General features: G+C 40.5%; 1 protein-coding gene across 6 annotated transcripts in view; it reads left to right on the top strand.

The window, feature by feature from the left end:
- Positions 1–15,267, top strand: part of kmt2ca (lysine (K)-specific methyltransferase 2Ca) — a 252,908-nt gene that overhangs the window by 52,324 nt on the left and 185,317 nt on the right. For all 6 annotated transcript variants that reach the window (XM_049480854.1, XM_049480856.1, XM_049480857.1 and 3 more), the window contains exon 4: positions 10,144–10,294. In XM_049480854.1, coding sequence (XP_049336811.1) covers positions 10,144–10,294 — 151 coding nt within the window. The remainder of the gene's footprint in view (positions 1–10,143; positions 10,295–15,267) is intronic.

Genomic DNA, 15,267 nt, shown 5'->3' with positions numbered 1-15,267 from the left:
ATTGGTCAGTTATAGTATAGCCGTTCATATCCATCTTGTGTGGGCAGCTTGAACCAGACGGTCTCTGGGTACTGTGATATGCAAGAGCAGATTGTTATCCTCCAAGCATCATGGCCTTGGGCTTTAATGGGCTTGGGCGCCCCCATCCCCCAAACTCAGAACTGTTTGTTGTAAAGGCTGAACGCTCACTATATCAGTCTTGTGTGTGTGTGTGTGTATGCTTGTGTATTTTTTACAACTAAAATTAGAGCTAGGGCGATTTTATGGATTAATTCGAATTTTCAGTTAAGTACAGTATGTTTTTATGAAAATCGATTTTCTCTGAGTTTTAATTTCCACCACTGACGCTCCTCTGTGGACTCCTCTGTGGACTCCTCTGTGGACTCCTCTGTGGGCTCCTCTGTGGGCTCCTCTGTGGGCTCCTCTGTGGGCTCCTCTGTGGGCTCCTGTAGTACACCTTCCAACTGTGTACCAGGTTCTGTATGCACTACAGATCATCTTATTTTAATATAACACTGGCACTTATTTTAAAGCCTGGTTTTGCAAGTCACGTCCAATGGATAAAAGTCTTTGCTTAGTAGCAGATTAAATTGTACTTGTTTTCTATTTTGGCAGTTTTATCAAAAAGGGCACCAATTTATTTAATAATATTTGTTTTTTGAGAATGTGGTGTTTATTTTTTTATTTTTTTGTAAGTTTGAAGGTGCATTGTGTCAGTACCTAAACTATGTGGGAAAAGCTTACTAAAAGTTACTGGATGTTCTCACTGTTTGCAATAGTTTTTTTTTCTTGTTTCTAGTTTCACTTTAACCACAAAGGGGACATTTATGTTAAAAAAACAAAAAAATGTTTTTTTACCCATTTCTTTATCTTCTATAGTTAGATTTTTAGTAGGGGGGGAAAATCGATTAAAAAAAATGTTTTGGGCCATATCGACCAGCTCTAACAAAAATATGTGGACATTTGTGAGGGAACTGAATGAAACAGATTTGACGTACCTTCTAAACATCAACAAAACTATACTATAAACACCTGTAAAGCTTCCATTCATTTTCTGTAAATCATCTGAAAGATTTCAGTGTCAGAATAGAATCATTTGATTATATGAGCCGTTTAGATGGCTACCTTATTGTGACATCAAGAAACGCCATTTCAGTCTGCTGGTTAAGAACCTAAGACAGTACACAGCAGACATCATCTGAGGGTGGGATCTGTACCTGCTGTATACAGCTCTGGAAAACATAAGAGACCACTTGAAATGATGAGTTTCTTAGTTTCTTTGATTTTACCAAATTGAAAACCTCTGGAATATAATCAAGAGGAAGATGGATGATCACAAGCCATCAAACCAAACTAAACTGCTTGGATTTTTGTACCAGGAGTAAAACAGCATAAAGTTATCCAAAAGCAATGTGTAAGACTGGTGGAGGAGAACATGCCAAGATGATTAAAAAGCAGGGTTATTCCACCAAATATTGATTTCTGAACTCTTAAAACTTTGAACGTGTTTCTAATTTCTAATTTTCTGCAAATAAATGCTCTAAATGACAATATTTTTTTGGAATTTGGGAGAAATGTTGTCTGTAGTTTATAGAATAAAACAACCATGTTCATTTTACTCAAACATATACCTATAAATAGCAAATTCAGAGAAACAGATTCAGAAGCCGAAGTGCTCTCTTAATTTTTTTCATAGCTATATATCAGTAGATGAGGGAGATGTAAGTGCTTTCAAAAAAAGGTCCACTGCCGCACAGGGAGGTCTAAACGAAGTATCTAAGTATCTAACATGGTGGTCTCCTCCTTGTCGTCATGCAGAATAAGGTGAACAGGTGGATAGAAGGGAATTTTCCTGATTTACACGCAGCTCAGTCATCAAACACACTTATTTTTATCCGGGTTTACCCTGAATCTTGGTGTCAGATTGATGGAAGACTGCTGCTTCCCCGTCTCTGGATCTGCTGCTTCCCTTGGTGCGCTTAAACTTCACTTTGAGTTACATGATGCAACCTCTTATCACTCCATCTCTCCGAACTCTACAGGGTGACTCTTAACTTTGACCCCGTTCTCCTCCACCGCGGGTGATGCAATCACGGCTTGTGACGTGTGGATTTCTTTTTTCCAGTCTCACAAAAGCTGCTTGAGGAGATTAGTTTCCTGGCTATTAATTACACTCTGGAGTCTGTCCGCGTCGACCCGTGGGATTTTCCGAGGGAGAACGGTCGGAGAAAGAGGATTTTCCTTTGCTAAACGGGAGTAAAGTAGAGGGAAATGAGGAGGGGGATCGTTTATCCGTGTTTGTGTTCCTCGTGGTCGTGATCTTCTGTTCTCTCCCTCTGGCCTGAATCTCTCACGCTGCTCTGTACTAAAGAGCAGCTCTGTGTCCGCTGCAGGGACGGCGTATTGTCTCCTCGATGTGGAACAGCTCAGAAATGAAGATGTAGTGAATGCTTCAGTGGTCCTGCAGACTACACGGATTTTCTTTCCTCCGCCTGTCCGGAGTAAAATGTTCCTGAGGGGGGGTCGGAAAGAAAATCCCGCTAGTTCTTTTAATGAGTGACCGCAAATCACTTCTGGCTCACTAATTCAAAACAACTCATTTTAGTCCCCCCTCTTTTTTTCAGTCAGGTAGTGGAGCGTGAGGAAGCGGGGCTGATTTATGAAATCCTGAATCCCTGACTGAGACTTATAATGACATGAAAGTGCAGCGGCCCCTCCTCCTCCTCCAGAAATAAAAAATAGAAAAAAATAAAAGCAGAGAACATCCAGGTAGAGTCTGTAAGGAAAGCATGCAAGCTCAGAGATTAAGCTCTAAGTTTTTTTTTTTGTGCATTTACGTCAGGAGTTGGGCCAGAAAATCGTTATTTCATCTGCATTACATTATCGATGAATTGCATTAAATATCAATATTTTTTTAATATGTCATCTGCTGGTGTTGGGCTACTGTGTTATATCAATTCCAAAATCTTACAGCACTTCTACAGTCGACTAATCTGACGATTATTTTTTCGATTAGTCAATTACTGATTATTTCTGCCCTCTAGGGGTGGGCAATATTATATCGTATACAATATATCGTGATACAGAAATATCGTGATATTAAAAATCCATATTGTGATAATAGGGCTGTTCTGTCTTAAAAGTAGTCTATTATTTACTGTGAAGCTTTAGGTGTATTTATTGTATAATTGTTTTAGTTTGCAGTTTATATGCATGCACTAAATATTCTGCAATATTATTTGCTGCATTATATTATTTTATGCTATATTATTTATTTTTGCCACATTAGGATTATGCTGTTATACTATTATACTATATTCCTGAAATTAATTAATTAATTATTTTTCTGTTTTCCTATATCGCCAAGTATATCGTTATTGCAAAAATAACATGAAATATCATGATATTATTTTAGAGCCATATCGCCCTCCCCTACTGCGATCTCTAAAAACCATAGAAACAGCAGAACATGAGGTTTAAATGGCATTTAAATATCTGAATGTTGTTTAAACATGAAAATTACTGATATTTAGTGATTTAATATGTATCTATCTGTTGTGTTTGGGCGCTTTTGGAGGCACAAACTAAGTCTCCCATTGCGCTTCTGTCCCCAGCACTTTGTGTAATGTGTTACTGTTACAAATTAATCAGCATCTGAAGGGAGAGAAGTATGTGGACTGGGGTGGCTGAGTAATATTATGGGATTTTACAATAGTATGACTGGGTTGCACATTGTTACACCATTTTGGAGAGAAGTCTTCAACAGTTCCACCAAAGTTACATAGTGCAATAGCATAGAGTTCTGTCTCAGAGTGGAAGTTACAGAGGTGACATTCACCCTGTTACATTCAGTGGAGCATCGACAGGATTCAAAAGATGATGTTTTAAGGCACAACTAGGACCTGGCGTCCACATGTGTGGACATTACATTTTGGGTTGTTTAGACCACAACACTAAATTTTGCTCTACAAGGGCCTGGTGTCCTCTTATGTGGCCATTTTTTGACAGTTTCGACTTTGTTCAGAAATTTAAATGAACAGTTAATACTGTTGTGTGTTCAGGCACAAAATAAATGTTTTGCACATCATTACAAATCGCAACTTCATTGTGTTTTAGCTAAATATAATTTTTTGTTTTTGCACTAATCAGGTGCCAATTAGCCAAAATAGCAAAGAGAATAAAAAAATACATGACATGCAAGAGTTGGGGTCTCAGGAGGTTAAGTCATGTCATGGCCACCAGCGATTGTATTGCAGAGATTGTACTAGTCCAATATTTTGTTGGAGCAGATTAGTACACACTGATCAGTTTTGTTCAGTTTGCTCAGCGCTGACTCAGCTCTTGATTGGTCCGGACGCGAGACCAGCATTCGGGTGGGGGCGGGGCTGGTGACGTCTTGGGCCCTGCATTGTTTAATATAATTAAATTTTTCCAATATCGTGCAGCCCTACACTGATATACAGAGGTTGGACAATAAAACTGAAACACCTGGTTTTAGAGCACAATAATTTATTGTGGTGACGGACAGTTCTGGTGGAAACAGGAGAGTTGAGGTGCACATTGAATTCTGCGTGATTTGATCAGCCGTGGTTTTATGTTTTTTGGATACAATCCGGGTTAGCACCCGAACATCTCTTTCAGACAGCTTCCTCTTACAGCGTCCACAGTTAATCCTGTTGGATGTGGTTGGTCCTTCTTGGTGGTATGCTGACATTACCCTGGATACCGTGGCTCTTCATACATCACAAAGACTTGCTGTCTTGGTCACAGATGCTCCAGCAAGACGTGCACCAACAATTTGTCCTCTTTTGAACTCTGGTATGTCACCCATAATGTTGTGTGCATTGCAATATTTTGAGTAGAACTGTGCTCTTACCCTGCTAATTGAACCTTCACACTCTGCTCTTACTGGTGCAATAATGTGCAATTAATGAAGATTGGCCACCAGGCTGCTCCAATTTAGCCATGAAACCTCTCACACTAAAATGACAGGTGATTCAGTTTCATTGTCCAACCCCTGTAATTGCAGTGTGTGTGTTCTGTCCCTCTGACTGGTTCAGGTCAGCTTGCCTCAGCACTATGGATGCTCTTGGTCTCTTTTTCTAGCAGAAGGATCGCCGGGTGCCCTGTTGCACACCTGTGGCTTTGTGCTGTGTTCCTGACATGGGTGCTCTTTGCAGCGGTGGGAGAACCCAGAAAACACACCCTGCCTTTTCAAACGCTGTGTTTAACAAGTGCTGTGTGGGCAAGTCTGCCTCCCTTCAGAGGTTGATCCAAAGGTCACGGTGCCCATTGTGGAGCCTCTTGTGACTCCTTTTGTGTCGGAGACAAAAACTCCCAGGTTATTTTTCTGGTGGGGGGAGGAGGGGGTGTGAGGGGCGTGCTGCCTTTCAGCTTGTACAAAGGAAGATGCTTTGGCATTTGGGGTTTTGTCACATTTGGCTTGGAAAGGCAGTTTTGTTTTTAAGGATGTGTTTCAGGGGGGTTTCACTACTGCCTTGTTTGGTTCGAGACCTTTAGTGTGTTTTCATACCAGCACTATACTAAGTTTAGAACAGACTCTGGTTCGTTTTCATACTTAATGCAATTCGTTTCGGAAGGTATGACAACAGTAATCTCATTTTGGTGCAAATCAAAACAGCCTCTATAACCCTATCCAGACGGGATTATGGGGGGGGTCCTCTATGATTTTATTCCCGTCCGGGACGACCATGAATATGTTTTTCTTTTATTATTTATTATTTATTATATTTAACAGAATTATCTTCTGTTTTCGCTGAACTCCGTGGTCCTCCGGTAATTTTAGTCCCGTCCGGACGCACATCTCTGATTTTTGTGTGCTGCTGTTTAATAAAATAGCTATTTGTCCACTGCCGCGCACCGTAGTTACACTTTGGGTGCTCTTTTCCACGGAGATCCATGTAAAACACAACAGCGAGTGGAAATGGAGGAGCTACTGTACGCGAGGTCATGTGACCAAGAAATAAAAAAAAACTCACTGGTCCTCCTGTTTTTTCAATTGCAGTCCAGATGCAGGAGTTTTATCACTGAGTAGAAGTGTACAATTTTTCACCGACGTCACCCTGAGAAACTATTCCCATCCAGATCTTTAGAGCTTTAGCATAATATTGGTGGCTGATAATGATTGTAATAAGTCACATTCTGACAGGGAGGCCGCCAAATTGAATTCCAAATTTTCTACAAACCAAGTAATGTCAAGTATAGACCAAGTAGGTTATAACTGCAAAACTCCCACTTTCTCTCTCTCTCTCTCTCTCTCTCTTTCTCTCTCTCTTGCCCTGTCTCCCTCCCTCTCTCTATCTCTCCTATTCTTTTTTCTTTCTTCCTTCTCCCTCTGTTTCTCCACTTTCCCTTTTCTCCCTCTCTCCTTTTCTCTCTTTCTTCCTCCCCCTCTCTCTTTCCCTCTCTCCTCTATCTCTCCCTTTCTCTTTTTTCCTTCTCCCTTCCCCCTCTCTTTCTCCACTCAACCTTTTCTCCCTCTCTCCCTTTCCGTTCTCTCTTTCTTTTCCTCATCCCTTTCACTCTCTCTCACTTTCTCCATCTTTCTCTCCCTCTCTCTCCTCCCTCACTCTCTCTGTCTCTGCCTTCCAGTCTCTCCCTCACCTTCTTTCTCTCTCTCTCTCTCTCTCTCTCTCTCTCTCTCTCTCTCTCCCTCTCTTTCTCATCTCTCTCTTTTTATCCTCAATCTATCTTTCTCCTTCCTCTCTCTCCCTCTCTTTCTCCTCTCTTTATAATTTTCTTTCCCTTTTTCCCTCTCCCTTCTTCCTCTCTTTCTCCGCTTTCCCTTTTCTCCCTCTCTCCTTCTCTTTCTCTTTTTTTCCTTCTACCTTCTCCTCTCTCTCTCTCTCTCTCTCTCTCTCTCTCTCTCTATCTCCATCTCCCCCTCACTCACTCTATTTCCGTGTGCACCAGCGTAACCAGATAGACTCGTCTCTCTGCATCGGTTTACCATTGACACACTGACACCCATCATAATAATGCCACCTGCTGCAGATGAGTGACAGCTCTCGCGTGTGTGTGTGTGTGTGTCTGTGTGTCTGTGTGTCTGTGTGTCTGTGTGTGTGTGTGTGTGTGTGTGTGTGTGTGTGTGTGTGTGTGTGCGCGCAGTATTAAATAGAGCGCGGCCCTGTGAGGAGGAAGAAGCTGAACTGGCTCAGGCGCTTCAGGCACCGTCCTCCCCGTATCCCCCCATCCCCACCCTCCGAGCCCAACTCTCACACTGCCAATCCATAGCGCTCACACAAGGTTTCCCTGGTAACCAGGCTGGCATGCCTTGTGCCGCAGGACAGCGTGATTGATAATCGAAGCCGTGCAGACCATAATTCAGCCGTCCCGTCTGTGGCCTAGTCTGTAATTTCATTGATTTGGAAATCTTGAATCTAGTCCCTCATTGAGGCGTCAAACAGTCATCCTCGAGGCTTTTTCCACTTTATTTTATTTATTTATTCTTTTATTTATTTATTTTATTTTTGTCCGACAGTTTCCGTGCACTTTAGAGGCACTTTAAACTTAATAACTTCAGTTTGGAGCTGCTGAAAACTTGCTTGCTGACTCTAACTGCACAGCATGACTGACACATCTGTGCGTTTTCATTGCTGCATCGTTATTAGACGAACGAAAGCCCCTGCTGCTGCAATATCCAATAATATTACACTATACGTCCAAATGATTGTGGACAAATTTCACAAAATTTTGAAAAGGAAAAAGGGAAACTTAAGCAAAGAGTAGAGCGTGGACACAAACGGCAGGAGTGTTCATTTAGGGTAACATTGTTAATCTGTGTACTAACTTCAGGGCCTCCATACACTTTCATCTTTATATTTCTGTATATTCATACAGCTGTGGAAAAAAGAGACCATTTAAAAATGATGAGTTTCTTTGATTTTACCAAATTAAAAAACCTCTGGAATATAATCAAGAGGAAGATGGATGATCACAAGCCATCAAACCAAACTGAACTGCTTGAATTTTTGCACTAAGAGTAAAGGCATAAAGTTATCCAAAAGCAGTGTGTAAGACTGGTGGAGGAGAACATGCCAGGTTGCATAAACATGAAAACCCAGTGATTAAAACACAGATTTCTTCTACAAAAAATTGATTTCTGAACTCTTAAAACTTTATGAATATGAACTTGTTTTCTTTGCATTATTTAAGGTCTGAAAGCTCTGCATCTTTTTTGTTATTTCAGCCATTTCTCATTTTCTGCAAATAAATGCTCTAAATGACAATATTTTTATTTGTAATTTAGGAGAAATGTTGTCTGTAGTTTATAGAATAAAACAACAATGTTTATTTTACTCAAACATAAACCTATAAATAGCAAAATCTGAGAAACTGATTCAGAAACTGAAGTGCTCTCTTATTTTTTTTTTTTACAAAGCTGTACTTTTGTTATAGCATTTATTACTGTGTATAAGAGCCTCACCCCAAGCATTTCAATGCACATATGTCTTGATATGTCGTGCAAATGATAAATAAACTTTGCAATGTATTCCAGTGTCTGAGGCAAAATGAATGAATCCAGCACGCTTCCTCAGAAACTTCAATACCAGTTGGCTCAGCTCGTCCTCGCTCTTATGTTGTAAGAGCTGTGAGTTATTTATAGTTGATAAAGCCTATAGGTTTGCTTATTTGACAGGGATATTGTGTTACTTTTATGTATATGAAGGCTTTTTTGTATTTGTATATTTATTTATCAAAGTTTTAATCTGATAAGATTGTTTACAAAAGAATGAGAAGCTCTGCCTCTGTTGTAATGTAAAGTTATTTATATTGGTAATATGTGTATAGGTTATAGGGTTATGTTTGACAGGGATGTTATGTTTTTGTTTGTATATAAAAGATCTATGCAAATAAAAGTGAGCATTGATTTATTTTGACCATTTTTATTTCTAAAGTATTATTATATAGTTTTTGTGAGAGGAGACTTCAGAGACTTAAATTAAATTTTCAGACAGTAGCAGGTAGAGATTTCCATTGTAGGGATTCTTAGAAGGGTTTTTTTGAGGCTTTTAAAGTGTTTATATCGTCCAGCGTCCAGCACAGTGATGGTATAGTTACTTTAAAAAAAGTAATCCGATTACTGATTACTGATTACTCCTTTAAAAACTTAGTTACTTCATGGATTACTTGATTTTAAAAGTAACTAAGTTACTTTACAAGTTACTTTAGTAGTTACTTTAAGCAGCTACAGAGAACTGGCGGAAAAACGAGGCAGAAACTAGACACACCAAGCGCGACAGAGAGACAGGGGAGGAATGTAAAGTTAAGACTGAAACAGTGGAATGTGGTGAGTAAACCAGTGGTTGTACCTCATTAACAGAAGCGAGACACGTGTGGAGAGAGAGAGAGAGAGTCAAGAGTCAAGAGGCTTTTATTGTCATTACATCTGAGTACAGGTACACAGTGTAATGAAATTACGTTCCTCCGGAACCATGGTGCAACATAGAACCACAAGCAATAGACAACATAAAGTGCAGGAGTGACGACAGTGCAACATAAAACTATAACAATAAATAACAATAAATACAAAAGACGAGAGTTTAAGAGTTTAAGACAGGACAGTGCATTACCGATACGGTATAATAAAGTGTTTAGTGAGGATAAGGTGCAGAAATGTGTAACATACTGTAACATATAGAACATATATAATCACAGCAGTTACTGAGAGTTTATAGTTTTTAAGAGTGCAGCAAATATTCAGTTCTGTCTCTGTGCGTTGATAAGTCTGACTGCCTGGTGGATGAAGCTGTTGCAAAGTCTAGTAGTGGAGGCTCGGATGCTCCTGTATCTTCTGCCGGACGGCATCAGAGCGAAGAGTCCATGTGAGGGATGGGTGGGGTCGTCCACAATGCTGGTGGCTTTGCGGATGCAGCGTGTGGTGTAGATCTCGGTGATGGAGGGAAGAGAGAGAGAGAGTAACGCACAGTGACTTGGATAAGTAACTTTATTCTGATTACTGGATTGGAAATAGTAAGGCGTTAGATTACTCGTTACTGAAAAAAAGGGTCAGATTAACGTAAGAGTAACACGTTACTAACATCACTGGTCCAGCATTACGCTGTTTTAAAGTGTGTTCTCTGCTGTGTGTGTGTGTGTGTGTGTGTGTGTGATGATTAACAGAAGTGGAGCTGGAGGTAGATGAGGAGGACTTCCCCCAGCCGCTGGACCTCAGCCCCAGAGACGAGCCGCCTTTATCCCCGCTCTTCCAGCGCTCCGTGTCCGAGGACTCGGCCGGATCATCAGCCTCAACCACTGGGAACGCCAAAACCAGGTTAGTGCACACACACACACACACACTTACACACAAACACAGCTTTAATAAGCTGAGTCACAGTGGTGTGTGCGCAGGCGCTGCTGGTTATATTTCAGGGAAGGGTGAGCGAGTTCTTGGGAATTACTTGCAGCCTGTTTTTAAGAATGTTCACACAGCTGAGGAAAGATAGAATAACCTCTAAAAAAGAGAAGAGCATGAAAGAGGAGATGAAAGGGCATTTTTTTCATTTATTTTTTTATTTACCATTTTATAGGTAAATATCTATACTTCACTGTACTGTACATCTTGTTTGTAAACGTGTGTGATGCATCAACTAACACACATGATCTTACTGTACTCTTTTATGTACCGTATTTTTCGGACTATAAGGCGCACCGTATTATAAGACGCACTATCAAAGAACGCCTATTTTCTGCTATTTTTCCATACATAGGGCGCATCGCATTATAAGGCGCGTTAAGTGACACTAGAAAGGGTGCCTATATCAAAGTGAAAAGGGGTGGCGCCATGTTTCCCTTCCCCCACCGGGGGTGGTCGCTTGCCGGTGGAGCGTCTCAGTATACAAATCTAACGTTAGCTCTTTCAAAGTCAAACGAGTGCTGGATATTAATCTACACAGATTCCTCTCCTGAAAACTGTTTATTTGGGTGAGTAACGTGCTTCAGTTTATTTACAGTAAGCTTAGATTTCCAGATGTCCACTAAGGCTTGCTGCACCAGCGTTAGCATAGCTATCCGCTAGCACGCTAGCTAGTCACCTAAACTAGTAAAGTTAACCCAAACTTAAACGACAGCGTTACACTGAGTAATCCTGCGTGTTCTGGTAAGACAGTGAGATATTAGCTAGCGATTCGTCCCCCGTAGCTTGTTTTAACACGGTAAACAAGCAGATTACAGGCTGATAAAACTCACCTCTGAGAGAGTTAGCGCTTAGCATCTAGCTAATGCTAGCCAGGCAAAGCAGCACAGACTTACAGGCCGATAACTCACCTCTGAACGGTGAACGCTTAGCGATTAGCATCTAACTCTAATAATACTGCTCCAGCAGTATTAAAAGTGCTAAATTTAGAAAATACTGATCTCTGAACAGTGAAAAAGCTAGCTAGCTAAGCGGTTAGCATCTAGCTAATGCTATTGCTGCTCCAGCCTCGGAGCGGCACGGCTCTGCACGGAGTGTGTGTTTACTGCTCCTTACACCTGACGGGTAAAATTTAGATAATACTGATCTCTGAACAGTGAATAAGCTAGCTAATGCTATTTGCTGCTCCAGCCTCGGAGCTGCACGGCTCTGGACTCTGTATAGCACTGAAACTCTCTATAACGCTGCACGGAGTGTGTGTTTACTGCTCCTTACAACCTGACGAGTAAAATCCATACAAAAGGCGCACCGTATTATAATACGCACTGTCAATTTTTGTGAAAATTAAAAGTTTTTAAGTGCGCCTTATAGTCCGAAAAATACGGTACACACACATTGCTTTTTACACTGTAATTCTAGTGTGTTAACTCAGTTAGCCACATAATCACATGGTCTTCATGTACGCTTTTGCAAATGTACGTACACACATTTGTGTTTTTGTGCCTTGTCTATTGTCCTTACACTATTGTACCCTGTCCTTACATACAGTACCAGTACATTACAGTACCACTGAATTACATTCAATGTTTTCTTTCTTTTTATGATTTTCGTCATTGTATATTTAATATCGAAGACATTAAAGCTATACAGAAACACATGCTGAACTATTCTGTAGTTTTCTCGTCTTGAAGGAGTTTCTGGAGGTGCTGAACAATAGTTGCTGCTTTTCCTTCACGCTGTGAAGCTCCAGCTCATCCCAATTAAATCACCTCAGATCACCATCTCAGTTCATCAGGTTTAGATCAAAATTTAATTGTTCTCTTTACTGCTGAAACTGAGACTTAGTCTAATGTTAATCTGAGCTAAAGGCTAAAGCCTTTGCCATGTGGGTCAGCCAGAATTCCTACTTCCTGTAGCAGTTTTCTCCAGTTTCCAAGAGTCTTTTGAAGGTGTAGGAAACAGTACTCACTGCTATCTGGCTTCTCCAGTAATTTCTCTAAAGAAAAGACTTCTACTTTTAATAATTACAGAGTTCTCTGTATTATAATGAAAGTGAGAATGTACTGTGTGTTCTGTAAACACTGTTTATTTCCATTGCTGCTTACCAGCTGTAAGCTGTTAACCAATTAATTGTTTGCTAAAAATCACCCCCTTGGGGCGTCGAGTGGGACATCCATCTAAAGCGCTGCCACTGTGATCGTGATATTGCTGGTTTGAATCCTTGTCTTGCAGCTCGCCCTCAGGTAGAGGGCACTCTTTCCTGTCATCACTCCTAGGGTGATGTCGATCAGCACAAGGCTGCGTCTGTGAGCTGATGTATCAGAACCAAGTCGCTGCGCTTTCCTCCGAGCATTAGCGCTGTGTTATTTTTTTTTTTGCCAATGCTGCATCAGCAGCAGCTCAAAAAGAGGCGGAGTCTGACTTCACATGTGTCGGAGGAGGCGTGTGCTAGTCTTTACCCTCCTGGTGTTGTGCCATCATCTGTGATAGAGGGATATACAGCTTAGTAGCAGCTGAATGGGTGGGACATTGGCTTAGGTATATTGGAAGAAATTTGTTTTTGGTTGCCAAATATTCAGTGCATCTGTACATTTATACAGCTCTGGAAAAACATCAGAGACCACTTAAAAATGAAAACCTCTGGAATATAATCAAGAGGAAGATCAAGAAACCAAGCTGAACTGCTTGAATTTCTGCACCAGGAGTAAAGGCATAAAGTTATCCAAAAGCAGTGTGTAAGACTGGTGGAGGAGAACATGCCATGATGCATGAAAACTGTGATTAAAAATCAGGGTTATTCCACCAAATATTGATTTCTGAACTCTTAAAACTTTATTAATATGAACTTGTATTCTTTGCATTATTTGAGGTCTGAAAGCTCTGCATCTGCTATTTTGTTATTTCAGATGTTTCTCATTTTCTGCAAATAATGCAGAAAATCAGATTTTTTTAAGCAATATATAATATTATGTAATATAATATAATATAATATAATATAATATATATATATTTTTAAATCATTTTTGTTTTTGGTTGCCAAATATTCAGTGCATCTGTATTTTATGTTGTGTAAGCCTTGTGCATTGGTGTCTCTGTGTGTGTGTGTGTGTGAGCTGCAGAGTGTGCTGTGTGAGAGTGAGTTGGTGTGGAGGGAAGAGAGGAAGGGAGGCGAGGATTGAGCGGGAGCTGTAATTGAGCAGAGGGATGCTGGGAAGAGCGGGGCGAGGCGGAGGCGAGGCGGAGGCCTGGCAGACTGCTGCCTCGCGGCCTGCTGCTGTAATTAGTGCTGAGAGGGAGGGGGTGGAGGAGGGGGGTGTGTTTGTGGAGAAGGGGGGGGGGGGGGGGCGCACTCTCTTTCTACTCCCAATTAGCACTGATTGTCCTCTCTCTCAGTGTGTTGCATTCAGCAACATGTGGTGGGTGAGGGGGTAAAAAGACCCCCCCCTCCCCCTCCACTGCTCACGCATAGATGTTTCACAAATAACCCTGACCACACACACACACACACACACACACACACACACACAGATTTGCCAGCTTGCTTTCTCATACTGTCATATCAATGATTGCTGTTTGTTTAGAAATTACTTTAAGGTGTTAAATGGCATAACTGTGTTTATGTATACCTGCCTGAGCTTAGATCAGGCCCAGAAAATCAGGCCTAATTTCGAGCCCGAGCCCGATTTAAACCTCACATTTTTTTAGTAAATATAGAGTTAAAATTAAGCTTTTTACAGACATGTCTGGGCTGTTTAAATGAGTGAAATCTGTTCAGAATTATGTTAATTAACATTGCAACACTGAATAAGCACAGACCTATTATTTAAGAACGCACAGCGCAGCAAGTCAGTTGCGTAATATGGACAAGTGAAGGAGCTCACGTGTGCGTGAGCCCCAGAACTGCGTGATTATAACGTTCTAACTTTTTAAACGCACTTTGATTTGTTACTTTGCTATATTGTGATTATCACGCCATAGCTTTCAATAAAATAAAAATAGCATTGAAAAAACGAAAGACGCCTACATCACAGACTATTTTCTTGTGACGAATCCATCTCGGCCCGAGTTAATATCATTGAAAAGTTACTTTATTCCAGTAATTCAGTTCAAAATGTGAAACTCTCATTATATATTATATAGATGTTTTACACACAAAGTGATCTATTTTAAGCGTTTATTTCTTTTATTGTTGATAATTATGGCTTACAGCCATTGAAAACCCAAAAATCAGTGTCTCAGAAAATTAGAATATTATATAAGACCAATTGGTACTTTTGGCAGTATGGGCAGTGTGCCAAATCCTGCTGGAAAATGAAATACCCATCTCCATAAAAGTTGTCAGTAGCAGAGGGAAGCATGAAGTGCTGTAAGATTTTGTGGGAAAACAAAACTGCACTAACTTTAAACTTGATAGAAAAAACACAGTGGATCAACACCAGCAGATGGCATGTCTCTCCAAACCATCACTGATCATCAGTAAATTTTACATTTCATTTGTAAATCAAGGGATCAGAGTCTGGAGGAAGAGTGGAGAGAAGCACAGCACAAGCAGCTCTCCCTCCTGCCCCGCCCCTAAACCCGTACATCACCCAGTGCCCCTCCTAAACTAACCCTCCCATTTTTTTTGGTCTTTTCCAAATTTAAGGTGAGGTTTGAGTCAGTAAAAAAATCTGTTTTTTTTAGTTTAATTATTGTTTATCGGTTTGGTCAGAGTTAGTTCAGAAAAAAAATATAATTTCTAAGCAGGCAGGTCTTTACTTGGTTGTTGTTTTTTTCACATGGAATGTAGTTTAACACATTTAATCATTGTAAAACAAAAACTTTTCCTTACTTTTTCTGTTTACAGTGAACCATTTTGAGGTGAATTCAGGATAATTATTTTTTTCTGACGG

This window comes from Astyanax mexicanus, chromosome 6 (assembly GCF_023375975.1).
Source record: "Astyanax mexicanus isolate ESR-SI-001 chromosome 6, AstMex3_surface, whole genome shotgun sequence".
Taxonomy (NCBI): Eukaryota; Metazoa; Chordata; class Actinopteri; order Characiformes; family Acestrorhamphidae; genus Astyanax; species Astyanax mexicanus.
The sequence above is the reverse complement of the archived record's forward strand: the minus strand, read 5'-3'. Positions and strand labels throughout refer to the sequence as shown.